Below are 17959 nucleotides of genomic sequence, written 5' to 3'. Positions count from 1 at the left end.
TGTCTTGATGCTCTTTCACTTTCCAGTGAACACAGCAGCACTGTAAGCCAAAATTTTTGCTCTCTCCTCCAGGACCTTTAAAACTGCAGTTTCTGGCTCCTCAGTCAAGCTTGCATGTGTATTTTAAGTGTTTATTTTTGGTGTCAAGCACTGTTACCTAGGCTTTGTGGTACAAAGCATAGAAGTTCTGCCAATACAGTTCTTACTGGTCTTGGTTGCTCATTCAGTGCCCTAATTCCTGGGGAATGGAATGGAATAGAATAGACTCTTTCAGTTGAAAGGGACCTACAGCAATCATCTAGTCCAACTTCAGGGCTGACCAAAGTTAAAGAATGTCGTTAAGGGCATCACCCAAATGCCTCTTAAACACTGACAGGCTTGGGCAATCGACCATCTTGCTAGGAAGCCTGTCCCAGTGTTTGACCACCTCCTCGGTAAAGAAATGGTCCCTAAGGTCCAGTCTAAACATCCCCTGGCACAGCTTTGAACCATTCCCACACATCCTGTCACTGGATACCCAGGGAGAAGAGACCAGCACCTCAGGAAGCTGCAGAGAGCAATGAGGTCGCCCCTCAGCCTCCTCTCCAAACTAGACAAGTCCAAAGTCCTCAGCCGCTCCTCACAGGACATGACCTCCAGCCCTTTCACCGGCTTTCCTGCCCTCCTCTGGATGCATTCAAGGACCTTCACATCCTTCCTAAATTGTGGGGCCCAGAACTGCACACAGTACTCCAGGTGAGGCCGCACCAACTCTGAATACAGCGGGATAATCACCTCTTTTGATCAGCTGGTTTTCGATGCACCCCAGAATGAGATTTGGCCCTTGGGCTGCCAGGGCACGCTCCTGATTCATATTGAGCCTGCTGCTGACCAGCACCCCCAGGTCCCTTTCTGCAGGGCTGCTCTCCAGGCACTCTTCTCCCACTTTACACTTGTGCCTGGCTTTACTCCATCCTAGGTGCAGAATCCAGCATTTAGACTTGTTAAGTTTCATCCCGTTAATTGTTGCCCAGTGCTCCAATCTATCATATAGATCCCTCTGCAAGGCCTCTTGTCCCTCAAGAGAGTCAACAGCACCTCCCAGATCTCTGAAAAATATACTGAGCAGAACTGGCTCTAGAACTGAACCCTGAAGAACATTGCTGGTGAGCAGTCCCCAGCCAGATGTAGCCCAAATTACCACAACCCTTTGAGCCCTGCCCTTCAGCCAGTTCTAGGCTGAACAGTTCAGGTTACGTTGCTTATTCTCACCAGAACATGTACAGATGAAGTAATAGCATCAGAAGTGGGGAATGTAAGATCAAAGAACAGTGAGATAGGAAGGAAAAGGAAAATAAAGCAGAAAAAGACTGGAACCAAATAAATGCCTAAGAAAACATGAGGTGCACCAGCAATCAGTGCTGGGGTGAGACTGGCAGCCACCCCATCCTTCAAGCAGAATTCAGATGAAATCAGAAAAAAAGAGAACATTCAGTCAAAACCCTATCTATCTGGCATACTTCCTTACAAGCAAAGGCTTCTGTAGCACTCCTGAGGAGGTGGCTTTGCATAGTTTGTAACTAGCCCAACACACAGTTAATTGTGCCCCATTCAAAGGACTATACCAAAAGCCATTAACAAGTCCTCCTGCTCCACACGTGTTAACCCCCCCACGCCCCCACGCCGCTTGGGCTGGGAGACCCTTCCCACCAAACCGCAGCCCGGGGCCTCGACCCAGCCTGGGCCAGCAGCCACTTCAGCCATGAAGGAAAATACTGCGTGGTGTTATAGCGCTGGAATCTTTCTGATACTCTTTGCTACAGCCCCCTGCATGATTAGAGGGGTCTTGGGCCTCTCTGGTATGGGGCAGAAACATCACTGTGAGTTTGATTAATTTGTCTAAGGCGAGAGGAGAGGAGGAAATGCTGCTGGTATTGTCATGCTTAGAGAACACATTGCATGGAAGCACCTACCCCTGCCAGACAGAAGGCCCTGACAGGCCCTTGCTATGAAACTGAAAACCTTCAGAAGCTCTGACCCATCCCGCTCCCTCCTGTGCAGGACATCTGCCCAGATAACCCTTCTGAGCAGCAGCTGACTCACAGCCTCAGCTCGGCCCACAACTGCAACAAGTGGGAGCACACACGTACTTCCCAACCCAAATGCAGCCCCCAGGGCCCTCAGTGTCCAAACTGCAGAGCACAACTCTAGACACGGTGCCCTGCACACAGGCAGGAAAGTCCCTGTTCTTGGAAACTGCGATTCTATTCTTTATGCATTTAAGACAGTTGCTTCAAGACCAAAAAATCCATCCACCATGACCAAGATTACCCCAGTAGGAGTCCCAACAGGTCAAGATGGACACAGGAGAGATAATGCCAGCTCAGAAATGTTTTTGCAACAGATCTGAACATTTAGCATGCACAGAACACGCCACCCTTCTCCTGCTTGCACTGCCACAGTTGCTCACTGCAGGACAAGCAAGTAGACAGGCAGTGAAGAGTGTGTTGTGAGGAGTAAAGTGCCCTCGGTGTGAAGAGAAAGAGAAAGGTGGAGCCTGTGAGCAGAATCACAGGGGAAACCCAACAGAAATGCAGATGATCCAGCAACAGCAGAAAGCTGTGTCTAGGCACAAGGAAAAGCAAGGTGCTGGGAATAGCAACACAGACACACACTGCAGAAGGATCAAAAGGCACAACAGAGTTTACACTTCCATGCAGATCTGCCATAGTTTTATGTGTGACTGAAATGGTTGAATTTTCTAAAGGTAGGCTGCTAATTAGTTGCATTTACCAACAGCAGCAAGAGACCAGGAAGAATAAGTTTCTACTGAAAGCTCAAGGCCCCTTTTTCAAGATGGTCTCACAGTAACTGCCCAAGCAATTTAACTGTAATGGAACACAATACCCTCTGCTTGAAAGGAAAAAGTTAACTTTGATGGAATTAGTATAAAACTCCAAATAAGGGCAGATGTACAGGAGCTCAAATTGCGCAGTTGCAAGATTTTTTTCAAGGCAGCTTGTGTATTCCCAAATCATGCCTCTGTTACCTGATATTCTGTATTATTAAAACCTGTTTCCTTTTCTTTATACTTATAACGCAATATTGGGACTGGCACACAATGTAAGTTGGATGACAGCAATTATTTATCACTTGTATCAATACTCTGAAAAAAGTAAATCAAGTGCAAGAGAAAGCAAGTGTATCATAGTCCTTAGAAGAGCAACTTGAATTCCATGTAAAATTTAAATAACCTCACATTTACTAAATTGGCAATACAAGAATGGAAGTCACAAGTACAAAGAGAAAAAAAAAATTAGTTTATGTTTGTTTATTGTGATAACATTGGTCTGAACATCAATAAACATTGCACTGAAGTATGGGTTACTGTACCCAAGATAGTCCAGTCTTAACAAAAACCACTGTATTGGTATGATCACAGATTTGACAGTTTTAAACACACTACCTTATTAGTGATTGGGTTGCTTAACAATCAAATATTCCACATCTTCAACATAAAAATGAAACGACTGAAGAGAGTTTTCCCACCCTCAAAATAAACCAGCGTTTTAACTTTCATCTGGAAGTAATTAACACTGTAAAAAAAATTCAAAACAATTCCATTCTATTCAGCAAATTTTCACTTTGGAAACTAAAACTTCTTCAGGCAAAAGTGACACTTCAAAGGCATCTCAAATTCACTGTGTATTTTTGATGTTTCATTATGAATTTGCATTACAGTCATTTAAACAACTCTCATTCATATGACAACATTTTCTAGAAGACTTGTATGAAATATTAACATGAAATCTCATCTCTTTTGTCTTTGCCATAAGCGGATTCAGAGTTTGCTTCAGAAGTTCCATAACAGAGTTGACACAAGTGTTAAAACTTTTCCAGTTGACAAAAGAAAAAGTTTTAGAAGGAATATACTGATGACAGGAAGCTAAGGATACGTGAGCCAAGATTGCACATGCAGTTGTATACTGTTAGGGATGAGAGCCCAACCTTTCGAAGTACAAACATGCTTGGTACAATAAAAAAAATAAATATCCAGAAATGTGTACCACTTTAGTTACTGATCGTTAAATCATTATAGAAATGGGTAATGTCCAAGTTACTAAAGTTTTGAATTGCAGTGTTCCTTGTTTATTTCCAGATAGGTATCATTGACTCAGCTTTTGATATGGTTCCAATGCTAAGAGGATCTGCATCTTCAACAACACAGTCTTAACAGGGGTGTGCATGTGCCTACAGGCACATACACTTAGAAGTTCCTCTTTCACAGAAAGAATGATTTAGCTTGCGCTGATTTTAAGTAAGTGTAGCATAACTTGTCCTCAAACATTAGTTTCAGGCCACTTCTCTCGGCTAAGGTAACAAAGGGCAGGCTAATGCATAATTCTTATTTACTCCAATTCATACTAATATTGCAGCACAAGCCTACGGGTTGATAGTAATGAGATGTCTTTTCTAGAGTCAGTAAAGTGCCCAGCAGTCCAAATTACATAGGTATGCAATGACAGGTACAGTGCCCCCCTATTCTGTCCCTAAACAGGGTTAACAAACAATCTGAAAAGCTTCAAATACAAGCCAGATTTAGAAAAACAGAACAAAACTCTGCCCTACTCGTATCAGAAATACTGAAGAACACTATTATATTTTATCAAAAAACATATATCAAAACTGTAGCTGTTACAGAGCAGAAAAAGAAATATTTTAAACTAAGCAACTTGTTGGACATCCCTGTAATGCAAAGTAACAGGTTAGCAGAATGGGGAGCTCTGTACCACTCAACCCCCATATTCAGACCACCTTAAATTATATGTGTTTTGGGATATACCTGATACTATTTTTCCACACTGCTCATTTACTCAAGTGCCCATCTTAAATCCACAACTTGCCTTTATGACAAGCTGAAAAGGTGAATGGAACTGAAGAGAAAAAAATTAACCAAGAAAGATACAGACAAATCTTGGTAATAATCTGTCCCATTTGGAAACTTATCCCAGTTTCATGAAGTGCTCTTATTTTTAGAAAAACCCCAGGTAATATCAGGGCCACCAAGAACAAGTTATGCGCAGTAAAGAAAATTTTGACATCCACTGTTTTAGGAGAGGCAGCTTCACTCCCTTTATGTAAAATATAATCTTTAGATAGAATATTTCATCTTGTAATTAAAATATTATGTTGGATTCTTATTTAAAGTATTTTAGTGACTTAAAAGCTCAAATCCCATTGATATTCAAAGCACTTGGTGATCATGAAAATTTCAGTTTCTAATGAAATCTATGGAATAAAAGGTAAGAAAAGGAGAAAAAAAAAAGGAACCATGTTTGTAAGTGAAAAAAATAAAAGGAAAAGAAGAAGCAGTAAGAGCAAAATATTTTTTCAGTTGAATCCTGTGAAATCTACTTGAGCAGTGAGTAGATTGGTGACAGGACCAAGAATATGCTGAAAGAGTCACAGGGAAGTATTGTTCTCACTGTACAAGAAGGATAGTGTCTTTCAACCCCCATCATGACAGATAGGTATGTTTTCTTTCCCACTCTTATACTCCTGCTTTAAAAGAGAGGTTCCATGTTGCTTTTGCTTGCCCCCATTCTTTTGTTGTATAAACACAGGAATACACTAGAGTTTTATAAGGGGGGGGAGTTATTTATTTATATAGTGATCTAAAAATTTACCCCCCCACCAAGCAGTTCACCAATTGTCTAGCATTAGCTGGTGTTACAACAGAACTGTGGGTTAAGACTACTCGGCCTGATAGAAGAAAAATATTCCTGGGGCTGGGGAAGGGGGTTAAAATCCTCTAAATGTGCCCTTTTGCAGGTAGTGAAACAGAGAGCTCCTTTCCTATATTCAGCCCAAGTAAGCTGAGGCAGAAGGGCCTGCCCAAGCTGTCTCCGAGAAGAGCAGCCCTGGTGCAGGTGCCGCATCAGGTAGCCATACAAACGTCCTCTGAAGATCACTCACACTTCCCTGCTCCCACAGGGACCTGCGTATGGGGAGCAGTGGGGGAGCTCGCCCCAGAGCCTGGTGGAAATTCTGGGTGTTCCCCCTGGAAGTATCTTTAATGTATGGCCCCAGCAATTTGCTTAAGGAGTGACAGAAAAGACTGTTGTGTCCAGAAAGCCCAGGACTGACATTTAAATGACTGTAGTCCTTAAACACTCTGGGCTGGTAGAATGATACATTCTCACCATAGATTTGTCTGAAGGAGGTTAAATGCAATAACTCAAAAAGCAGAACTACCTTTGCCTTCAACTATTTTTTTTGGAAAGAGAAATGCTAGCTGCTTTTACAGCTGATAAACACTAGACTTGGAATGCAGTTTGTTCACAGGCTCTGATCTGAACCTGAGGAATGACCAGCACAATGTTTATGAATAACCCAAAACCAAAAAGGTTTATTCTGCTCTGCAGCATTTAACCATTCTCATACCTGGAATCTCACTACTGAGCTGCATTTCCTTCCAGCTACTGAAAACCTGCAATACAGAATTCTGGAAAGACCTGCAGTAGACAATTAAAAAATTAAATACATTATTTTTTAGTATTACAATTCCCTGAATATAATCTGTACATACATTTTACTGGCCTACACAGCATCACACACATATGGATCATCTCTGTTGAAAAAGGAAATAAAAATGCCAGCTCCCCAACTCTTACAGAAATGTTCAAGATTTTTCTTGATGGAAATTTGACATGACATAGTGCAGCCTGAAAACAACAAAAGCCATACAAGTATCTGAAGACAACTTCCATTTTAACAAGCTCATGAAATAGTTTAAACACTGCATGTAAAAAAAGTAATCAGCAGAGTTAGTTTGAGCGTGAATTGTAAAAGCACAGTCTTGTACATGTGACAAAAGGCATATTTACATTTAAAGAGGCATTTTATGTCTTCAGAGTTTGTCAGGCTAGTAACCTCTACACATTTTCTGTGTTTTAGCTGACAAAGAGCACACTGGTCTTAGGTTCTGGCTCCTTTCGGAAATGGCCTAATTGCCCACCTGAACATTAGACCACACTTTTTGTTAACAGGTCTGACATTCTATTTGGCAGTTTCCATACACTTTTTGGCTTCATTTTAGAAAATACACTATTAAGACTAATACAAAAAAACCAACGAACAACCTATGTTTACAATAAGGTCTGTACTGATGAAAATGCAAAATCATAGTTTGCCTCAGCATTTCTTTGCCTTGAAGCACTTGGGTACCATGACCATCAATGACAGGCCAATCTCAAGTGCCTTAGAACAGGTATATAAAGACAAGCGATAAAGAAACAAACAAACAAAAAATCAAATCCCCCCCACAAAAAAATAAGACAGTAGCTTTGCATTTTCTTTGTTTTAAACCAACGGAGTTAAAGTGATTTCTTAAGTAAGACTTACAGTACCAGTATATAAATTTGCATCTTCATTAAGAAAGTTCTTCACATTTAAACTGAAGTTGAGTAGCTGAATATGAAATTCCATCTCTAGGTGAGAAGTATTTTTCAGGCCAGGTCGTCCATGTTAAGGTCAGGAAGAGGCTCTCTCCAGTAGCAAAAGGAGCTGAATTCTGGGCACGGAAATGCAGAGCTCTGTTCTTTATTAAGCAATGGGAACACATGTTCCACAAGCTCACTTAGTCTGTAATACCTATATTAAAAAAGAAAGATCAATATTTAACAGTCTAGTCACTGTTCAACTGTAAGCCAAAAAGGAGCTTTAGAAGTCTAGACCAGAAAGCTATAGTCAAATAAGGCATCACTATTGAAGAAGCAATTTTCAATTTTATTTTGCCAGTTTACTTTTCTTTTTGAAAACTTTCAGTCAAGTATCCAATAAGTCTCTGGCAAATAAGATTTTCATGTGTTGTATGTAATAGATCAAATCATCACAGTCACAAATACAAATATTTGGTAATCTAATTCCTAAGTACTTTCTTTAGTTGAAATAACAAAAATGATCTTACGAAGATTTGTTTCCCTTAGTCCGTTCTTGGATCAGTTCACCCTTTGGATTCACAGTGAATATTCTGCAGTCTGGAACTCCCACTTGCATGTAGGCATACACATCCTGCAAAAAGCATGAACAGCACATGCTTCAACATCACCTTATTAAATGTATATCACAATTAATTTATTGAAGAAATGAAAAAAGCTGATCCAAAAAGGGTGCAGTAAACCTGCCTCTTTATTAAAAGTCCCCTAAACAACAGCCAAAAAATAACAAAAAACCCCCAAAGAACATACACACACCATAACAAAACAATCCCTCCGCCTCCAAACATTTAATTCCTGTTCCCAAGCCTGGGACCACAAACGTACCCAAAAATCTATACCACACAATACCATTCCTTCTGACAATATTCCTCTTACAATACTCTCTCTCTAGCTCAATTACAAAAGCCTTGAGCTGCAGAAAAAAATACAGGAACTGTAAAACTGGAAAAAGGATTTGAGACTGAAGAGCACTGAATTAATACCCTTAGGGTATAAAGCTGTCAAAAAAGATGAAAATGAATATGGAATATATTTAATAAAATTCTGAGAATACTAATGCATATTTGTAACCTGTCTCACATAAGCAGTTCTAGCTGCTTTTATTTAAAGTATCTGCATGTGGGCTTTCCTGACCAAACCCATAAAAGCACCAGTGTCCTATTTCCTTATTCAAATTTAAATAGAAACAAAAAGAAAAGCCTATTTCTTTTGCTTCCCAAGTACTTCATGCATTTTAACCCTTCAATTAGAAAGGGGCAGACTTACATTGGGTCTGTTTCCAAAAGCAGCATAGAAAGGCTGTTTACTGGGAGCAAACAAATTCTTGATATCATTCAAACATTCGATTTTGAACTTTTCAGGCTTCTTTTCTATTACTTCCCTAAAATAAAATTTCAAAAGTCAAATTCTAAATCATGATTTTATAGAGGGTATTCTCCTTCCCCCATTTATCTGATATTTATATTTTCATTGCTTCCTGTTGCTAGTGTTGGTAGTTATATAGACATTGGTCAGTAGTTATCCAAGAATGATACGAGACAATGAAACAATAAAACATTTGCTGTTTTTGCAACATCCACAGTGAAAAAATTTGTACTGATATAGACAGAACCTAACAGTATTCAGTCATGGACTGGAAAAATTAATAAAAGGGAAAATGAGCTGCTCTATGATATTTTGTGGTTTGTGGCCACTTCTAACATGCTCTCAGAAACAGAAGTACACAAGTGAAATTCAGACAAAACAAAGAGCTTATAAATGATGACTAGAGGGACATCAAGTCTCAGTAGCAAATCTAACACTGAGTGGAATGGTTACAGCTGTAATGGTCAGCAAGCCAAATCTTTTTATTTTGCTTCTTTCTCTGAAATGGGGAGTGAACAGATGCATGAAATCCCACAAGCTTACTTACCTATGCAAGGCAGAAAACAAACTGCTGGGGGACAACATGAGAGGGCCCCTGGGGAGAATTGTTCCTTTGTCATTCACCCAGTGTAGGTATCCTCTGGTCATATCTGCCATCCCAATGGCACGGGCAGAACAGTACAGGAACTTGTAGCCATTTCTAGAAAAGAATTATCAACTTAGTTCATACTCCCACTGAGGAGTTTCTTTGCAACTGTAAGTATATGGTTATAGCAATGTCCAGAGGCACCAGTTTAGGTAGTGACCCACTGCAGTGCTCTGCACACAGGAAAAGACTGTTTCACTGTTAAAAAATCTGCAAGGCATATAATACTTTAAAATGCATAACTCAATCAAAACCAAGAAACAGGAAAGTGAAAAAACAAACAAACAAACCAACCAAAACAAACCAAAATCAAAAAACTCAGCTAGGGATGGTAATATACAGATGACACGATTAAATGGACTAAAGTGTGTTTAAACAAGTGCCACATTGGTTTTAGCCCAGCTGCAGGATGATAGCAATTTTTAAGTTATCTGCATCACATAATACTGGATGCCAGATCTCCTGTCTTAGTTGTTGGACTTTTCAGGTTGTTGGCAGAATTTCCAGTGCAGAGTGAAGTATGGATAACAAGAAGCATTCATCAAGCCCCTAAATTTTTCCTGCAGACTTTATAGGTTTATCTGTCACCCAGATTTGTACAGTTACTGTATGCACAAAAGTCTTAAGTGTTATGTGCATTTTCGAAGACTTGATTCAATGTGGCAAGTAATTCCAAAACTACTCTTCTATTATGCACTGAAAACAAAAAAAAAGTTCAGGTTATCTCCCATAGACTGCAAGGAGTCACAGCTGACATTTAGCCACAGAATGAAGGCCAACAATAGATTCTAAGATCCCAAATATTTTTTTGGGAAAGTAAGACTACTAAACTTAAAAGCAAAGATAAGAGTTGATTATTTCAAGTGGATCATTAAGTGTTTAACGATCATCCTGTGATCCTCCTCAGTAGCATTATTTCTGGCATCACTATACTTTGAAAAAGAAGTTTTCTAAAGGATCAAATCTGAAAGGGGAGGAAATATGTAGGTTTATTCTGCCCTGAGTTACTGGACATAAGTATTACGAGGCTATATACCTCTTAGATGAACAGTACATTTATCAGGGTGTGGTTCATGACATTTTTGAACTAAGCAAACACCTCACCACTGCTGCAAGGGCACAGGGGCTGCCTATGCAAGTTCTTGCAGATCACAAGGTGAGCACTTTCACTTGACTAACCCAGAGTGGGGAAGGGGAAATTGCCATTTTGCAGAGTTATTTTTCTACTGTTTTACTGAACTGCATCAGCTTATGTCAGAAGCACAAATGACGGAAAACTTCTCTTTGTGGCAGTGGCAAGTTCTTCTGAAACAAGCCTAATAAGGATAGTTTTCATGTTAAGGAGCATTCAGCTTGAGTTTGGTAGCAAACACATTAAAATCATTTATTCATTGGAAGGACACAATTTAGGTTTGAATTTACACTGTAACATGTTTGTAGCAGGCTTTGTGATCAGTCTGAGCTGGCAGACAGAGAGATATGCATGGCTGTTCAAGAAATTATTGCTATTATGGTTCTCTTTTGTAGTCACAACAATATTACACACAGATTTTAAGAACTAAAATGCAGAATCAAGCATTTGAGAAGGGAACTAGTAGAAGTGGTGGCTTCCATTCCTGTAGAAGTATACATCTGGGGAAAGAACTTAATTTTGTTTGTGAATGACAGAAATAGCTCACTTCCCCACATTTAGGCCAACAAATTGTAATAAACTGCATAATTATTAAAAACAATCCAATTACGTGCCCATTAATTATCAAATTCCAGAAAACTCTATCTATGTTTCATAGATTACATACTCACTCATTTATGGAATGATAGAGTTTTGCAATGCCCTGATGAGTCCAGTCCTTGCCAAGCTGAGGGAGGATCTGTCCTAAAGCATCAGACCTAAAAGCAAAATCAGAGATAGCTGATATTAAGTATATGAGTTTTGTTAAAGTCAATCACTAATAAATGTACAATTTATATTATGTATTTATGGAAATATCTCTACAGATGGTCTTAATGATTTCAAAAGGGAATTAGTAACTACTCCAGACAGAGCAATTAGTGGGCCATATAACACAGGTTGGTTTCCAAGTTAACCTATGGCTGCTAAACCTGGAGAAGTCTAACTGAAAGGGCAATAATCACATAGTAAACATTATCTCCTTTGCATTAATCTTTTAAAAGACACTTTCTAGTTTGCTGTAAATGCAAGTACAAATTAAAAATCAAAGCGGTAAGTTTCTTTCATGACAATGAACATTCTTTAATAGTCTTAAATCAAGTTTCTTTATCTTATTTTGAATAGCAGGATAGGATCAATAAAGCAAGATAAGAAAAAAAACAAAACCAATGATACTTACTTGGTTATTGTTCCATCAATGTCTGATATAATGATTTTATCATTCCAGTTCCAGAGATATATTGTTCCTGCACAACGGCAGGTCCCTTGATACTGGGTTGTAATACTAAAAACAACATCATTAGGGCCGTCTCTGAGCTTCAACTTTGCCTTTAGAATAAATCAAAATAATTGAAAATATAAGTTGCCCTTACTAGAAAATTGTTAGAATCATAAATGAGCTACAGAAAATGGCTCATAAACTCTTCCTTGTCTACTTTAACTCATCAAGAAGCAAACCATAGTTTAATGCTGGCACAGCTTTGCTAGCAAAGTCTGTTTTGTAGATTGGGTATGTGTATTTGTCCATAGCTCCTATATCTGCTTACAGCAGCAGATATTTGACTCTGCTACTGTAACTCTTGCTATTACAAGAGACTTACAGAACTATCCAATGGACCTCCTAGTTTGCTATAGGATACAATAGTATTTTCTCCTTAATGGATGTTTTCATCAAAATTCTTCCCTGATGAAAATCACATTTACGCAGTAGCAGAGCTACCTTGCAAGTTAGGCTGCAATGAATAAACTGCATACCAATTTAAAGGTACCTTACTGGAACATTCAGAACCTAGGATATCCAAATTGTAGAAGCCAACAATGTCACCTTTTTGGCAACATTTTAATATAGAAGTTTGATGATAGAACTTTGTAAGAAATTATTCTTTTAAATCCAAAATTAATAAACTCAGAAATTATTCTTTTTAAACCCAAAAATCCAGATTCTTGAAAAACTTAAAAGAAAAAATTAATCAACAGTTCTTTGCAGTTGCCCACACTAGCACAGGAAAATACTTTAAATTTTCTTTTAAACTTTAAATTTCCCTATTCCTTTTTTCTACCGCTGTCACATCCCTTAGGAAAGTAACCCAAAGATCATTTTTAATTTGTGATACGTACTTATGTGTCACTTCTAAAAAGCAGAAAAAGTCCAACTCTTAGAACCAGAGTGGAATTATGAAGCATCCTATGTACAAGAAAGGCATGCCACTTACTATTTGGTCTGAAGAAAGTCTAAGTGACTTCTTATAAGATGTAATGTTTCCATGGGTTGGATGCTCTACTGGGGCAGAATCTATTTTCAGGGATTCCTTCAACTCCTGTGATGCTTCATCACTAGAAGAGTCATCTTCTGGAGGTCTAATGTGACATCAACCAGAACAAACATAAGCTACAGAAAATCTTTCTTTATTGGTGTAACATTCTCATGCAAGAGTAATTTTTGCTTATGTTGAGGATGTGCTACTAGCCTGATAGCACAGATTAACAAAGTCCATGGTCTAGTGAATGCCCAAATAAAGCTAATATATGCCCGTAAGCAAGTAAGACTTGTAATGCACAGTAGTATTGGTGGAGGTCTAAAAATTACTATTACTAGCTGGCTCCACGCATGATGGGTTTAGTAAAGACACGGAGGTCACAAATACTGTGTTGATGAATTAAGTAAACTACAGATGAAAAGGGATACTGAATAAGTAACAGTGTTTTGTTTTTTTAAAAAAGCTGCCAGTTACTACATAATTTAAACTGTGGGTGATAAATTAGTGGAGTAGCTCACCTTTTAAGGTTATTCACAGACTTACTTTTCTGCTAATTAGAGATTTCAAGATTAAAAGCAGCATTTAATTTCCCTAAAGTATTCAATCACAATATATTTAGTTTTTTAAATCTTTAAGACACTAACAACATTCACAAGTATCTTCATAAAATCAGGGGAGAATATGACTATGCATAATAAATTAGCTAGACTGGGACAGTTTTGTGCTAAATACTGCTAGTTTCCAACCACAATCTTGGGCAACTTGTGCACTGTAATTAATACTATTTTATTGTTTCAATTATTTAATGTTACAAAAAACTTCACATGGTTTAAATTATTAATACAATATTAGGCACTTTTTTTTTTAAAAAAAAAAAGACAAACAGTATCTCAAAAACAATACCACTATATTTACAGAGTAGTGGCCCATTGCTAAATGTTACCATATATGTCTTTGTTGTTCTATTAGTTATGTTATGATTTAAGAAGTAAACACAATAGGATTTAGGAAATTACTGTAGTGTATTTGTAGTTCCTACAGTGTTTGCTGCCACATTATTTTGCTTAATGTTTGCTAAACACATCTGGTTCATCTTCACTATCTTAGAGGAAAACATTTCATCCCACAGTAAAGTCCTACTGAATTCTTCATTCAAAAAAAAAGAAAGAAACAGAAAAAAAGATGCTATTCAGTCCACAAAATAGTCTTCAGACAGGAACACACCTACTATTAACTTGCTCTTTTATAGTTGTTGGCAGCTCATTTGCTCTTTGCGTCTCAGCTTTCCCCTCTTTTGCCTCTGGTATCTAAAGCAACACGGTAACAAAGAACATAGTGACATTTTAAGCATTTTAAACCAATCCAAGTGAATTCATAGTTCACACTTAAACAGTTATCAATATAGTACATAAACTATATTGTCTCAGAATCACTCATTCTGTAAATTATTTAACAAAAGGATGCTTAAGGATGAATGATTCATTGCAGCTTTTTATTATTTCAGGAAATATAACTCTGCATGCCAGAAATTGAGAACTGCTAGTTTACACATGATGAATTTAGCAGTAAGGGAGCTGTCAACCTCTAAGTTTATAAAATTCACTTTTGGGGGGGGCAAGTAAATTTAAGGCATAGATACAAAGTTTAGAAAGCTTAATTTAGTCTAAAACGGGGTCTATCAGTATAACATCTATTATGCAGCACAGCACCTAATTACTTATTTGTGTATGCATTCCTAAAACATACCACAGTGACTGAAAAGTAGCTCTGACAACTGCTTATGGCTTAAAAGAAGGAATTTTAAGAATATTGTACAACAGCTGAATGCAATAAATTTTGTTGAAGCAATCAGTAACAGCAAATAAAGATGTGTTTAAGACTAAATATAAAGAAGCAGCTACAGCAACACTAAGTAACTCTTAGCTGTCAATCAGTGACACGGAGCTGTATGAGCAGAGTTCTGGAGCACTTCTGACAAATTACAATTTTTTCATCTTTTAACAGCTAAGGAAAGAAGAAAAAAAATTCAAAATAGGCCTGTTACCTGTTTAGTCATGCTTTCTCTCTTGCGCCAGAACCACCACCTTCCAGACTTCTTTGGCATCTTTTCTTTGACCCAGGACTCAACAGTAGCCTGAAAAGTTAGGCATGTTTTTAAATTGTATAGAAAAAACAAAATAAAGAGATAATAATTTGTTACTACATACGAAATCGTAAAATAAGTATATGTGTATCTATTTACCTTAGGCAAACTCTTCTGAAACACCTGCAAACTCAGAATCATTGGAGCAGCCAACGCCCAATTATAATACCTGTTTTAAAACATGTTATTGATATTACAAAACCTGACTAGAGGTCAATAAATATCAGCGTGCAAACTGCCCTTTCATTGATGAAAAAGTATATTTGCTGCCAGCAACTAATATTAATGTTTTCTGCAGCCAGGGTTATTTTAAACATACACAATTCAACATCAGTGGTAATTGCTGGTAAAAAAAAAAAAAAATTCTCACTTCAGTTAAAGCTAAATTTACTGCAAATCTTCATTTCAAATTTATTCCCTTTGAGACTGAGAAACAGCTCCATCAAAAGCACAAATTGCAATGGAAGGTGAGAAATGCACTCACTTTAAAGGGCAGATTTTAAATGAGACCCTCTATGACCTAATTACATGATATAGAGAATTTACCTGTTATAAATCCTTATTACCAAATTAGGATTGTCTATGAGTCCAGGGTTTTCAGCAAATTCATGATAAGTAATAATATGTTCCATGAATTTTTCTGTAATAGAAGCAGATTTTAATTAGAATAATAATATAAAATCCCAAGATGCCTGATTAGTTTCTATCTAGGAAAATGCTTTCTGTCATTTCAGTCTTTGCTGATCCTGCAACATCACTCAAGATATGCTAATATGGCCTACCTGTCAAGAGTCTTTGACTGCCTCCTCAGTAACAGGGAAAGCCTTGTATCACTTCAACACTCACAGTAATGAAAATTAAGAAATTAGAAGAGGGAGGATAAGGAAGAGGTGGGAACTTATTCAGTTTGCAGGCTGAAAAAGGAGAGTCATGGTTGTCTAAAGTTTTCTTCAAAAATTATGGTAGGTAAGGGGCCTACATAGTGCAATAAAAGGGGAGGGGGAAGGATGTTGTCCACTTTTCATGTTTGTTTAATCACTGACTACTAATAGCTTTTTCACAACTAGCAACTATACAAATTTGCAGAAATTCATGATTTAGTGTAAGACTCCTGCAAGGAAAACATAATTTTTCAAATCAAATCCAGTATTACTACCACATTACAAAGAGAGCTATTCTGAGCCTTTATTAATAAATAAATTTCACTTGATGCATTAGAGACTGGATGACCATTAAAAAAAGTAATACTAAAAATGTTGCAGTTCATGAAGATTATGTGCTCTAAAAGCTCCCTCAAAAACGCATACAACTTCAATATCACAATTAACCAGAGCATTAAGAGAGAAGAATCAGCTGGTAAAAATGTAAAGGTTAATAAACATTTAGGATAGGAAAAGTAGAGTAGGAGAAAATACAGTCCAACACAATAGTAAAAGTTTTTTAATCACTTTAAAAAAAAAACTAGAAAAGAAGAAAAATTATCAGGCATTTGAAAAGAATATGACTTGTGAAGATTTATATAAAGCACTAAGCAAGTAATTGCAGTCATTGGTCAGATACATAATATGTGATGCAAAAAAGGAGACAGAAAGCTTCAAGACATCAAGTGCTCTTGATTAATTTGAGGCTAAATTCTGCTATCTCTGCTTGAGTATTTCAGAAAATGAAAGATTATGCATTCCCTTTTCTAAACAGGAGCATAACAAGCCAAAGTTCTGCAAGGTAGGAATCAGAGCATTCAAACCACTTCATTTGTTTGCCTGCCTGTGCTTTATTACTGTCATAGTGTTTCAGATACCTTTAGAAATCTCTCCATTTTCATTGAGACCTCCACAAAGTGAAAGTGTAACATCAGGCAAGTCCATAGCAGAATCAGACATGCACTCGGTACCACTATCAGCAGCAGCACTTCCCACGGACTGGGGTGACTGGGAGCCGGAAAGCGTATCTGACTCTGTCCACTGCCTGAAGCCTGGATCAGAATCACTAAAAAAAAAAGTCCACATTTTCCATCAGTATTTCACTTGCAAAAAACTCTAAAGATTTTAGGTTAAAGAACACACTATACGATTACTCAAAAAAAAAAATAAATATTCTTGTTGCTTTTAAGAACTACATCATTTTACAACATAAAACTAACCAAATAAAAACCAGATACAAACACACACACACAACCCTTCATAATACTGGCAGATTGACAGTTTCCAGTTTTCCTAACATGAACCTAAATTGGGAAATAATTATATTTCTCTTGTCTGTAACAAAATTGATTTAAATGAGGAAAAGATCCTCTACATCCTATTTTTGCAGAACAATACTATGCTCCTCAATCTTTACCAGAAAGCTGTAGAATAAGAATAAAAAGAAAAAGAACATTGCCTGATGTTTTTAGAACACTGTGTTTGGAAAAAGTACAATAGAAAAGAAAGATAGGTTTTTAAATAAAAATATATCACATGTCATCTAAGATTAGGGTTAGTTTGATACCAGGTAATGTAATCAGTAAGTACTGAAGAGTTTACAATTTTAGTTTCAACCAACACTTCTTTGTTAACCTGTATTTTTCACAAAGGTCTTCCCAGACAATTATTGTTTTGAAGAGTATTTTAGGAGCATAAAATGCTTCGACTTCATTAAAAAGACCAAACAAGAACAGATTTGAAACTGAGCCGCCTTGCATGAAGATCTTGTGGGATATTTTTTTCTTGGTCTTTTCTGACATTAAAAAAAAAAAAAGTTGGAATGGAGGTACAGGGCATGCAAACAAACTGATGTGTGCTTATCTAGAGCTACCCATATGCCAAAATTGAGTATTGCTGCAAAAGTAGCGTGCAGTTTAAACTTACCCCCTCTCTATATTTGCAGAACATACAGGTTCCACAAAGATGAAATCTCTCA

The 17959-nt window shown here is 37.5% G+C and overlaps 1 protein-coding gene across 2 annotated transcripts in view; it reads right to left on the bottom strand.

Annotated features, from left to right (window-relative positions):
- Positions 1-3292: 3292 nt before the first annotated feature.
- LPIN2 (lipin 2) overlaps positions 3293-17959 on the bottom strand; it is a 44570-nt gene continuing 29903 nt past the window's right edge. For both annotated transcript variants that reach the window (XM_026842796.1, XM_026842795.1), the window contains exons 9-20: positions 16860-17047; positions 15608-15701; positions 15161-15230; positions 14963-15052; positions 14143-14225; positions 12874-13018; positions 11841-11989; positions 11293-11379; positions 9391-9543; positions 8745-8859; positions 7949-8052; positions 3293-7632 (exon numbers count right to left, since the gene is read on the bottom strand). In XM_026842796.1, coding sequence (XP_026698597.1) covers positions 7488-7632; positions 7949-8052; positions 8745-8859; positions 9391-9543; positions 11293-11379; positions 11841-11989; positions 12874-13018; positions 14143-14225; positions 14963-15052; positions 15161-15230; positions 15608-15701; positions 16860-17047 — 1423 coding nt within the window. In that variant the 3' untranslated portion in view covers positions 3293-7487. The remainder of the gene's footprint in view (positions 7633-7948; positions 8053-8744; positions 8860-9390; positions 9544-11292; positions 11380-11840; positions 11990-12873; positions 13019-14142; positions 14226-14962; positions 15053-15160; positions 15231-15607; positions 15702-16859; positions 17048-17959) is intronic.

Source organism: Athene cunicularia, assembly GCF_003259725.1.
Source record: "Athene cunicularia isolate RWA chromosome 2 unlocalized genomic scaffold, athCun1 chr2_part1, whole genome shotgun sequence".
Lineage (NCBI taxonomy): Eukaryota > Metazoa > Chordata > Aves > Strigiformes > Strigidae > Athene > Athene cunicularia.
This window is presented reverse-complemented; position numbering and strand designations above follow the sequence as displayed.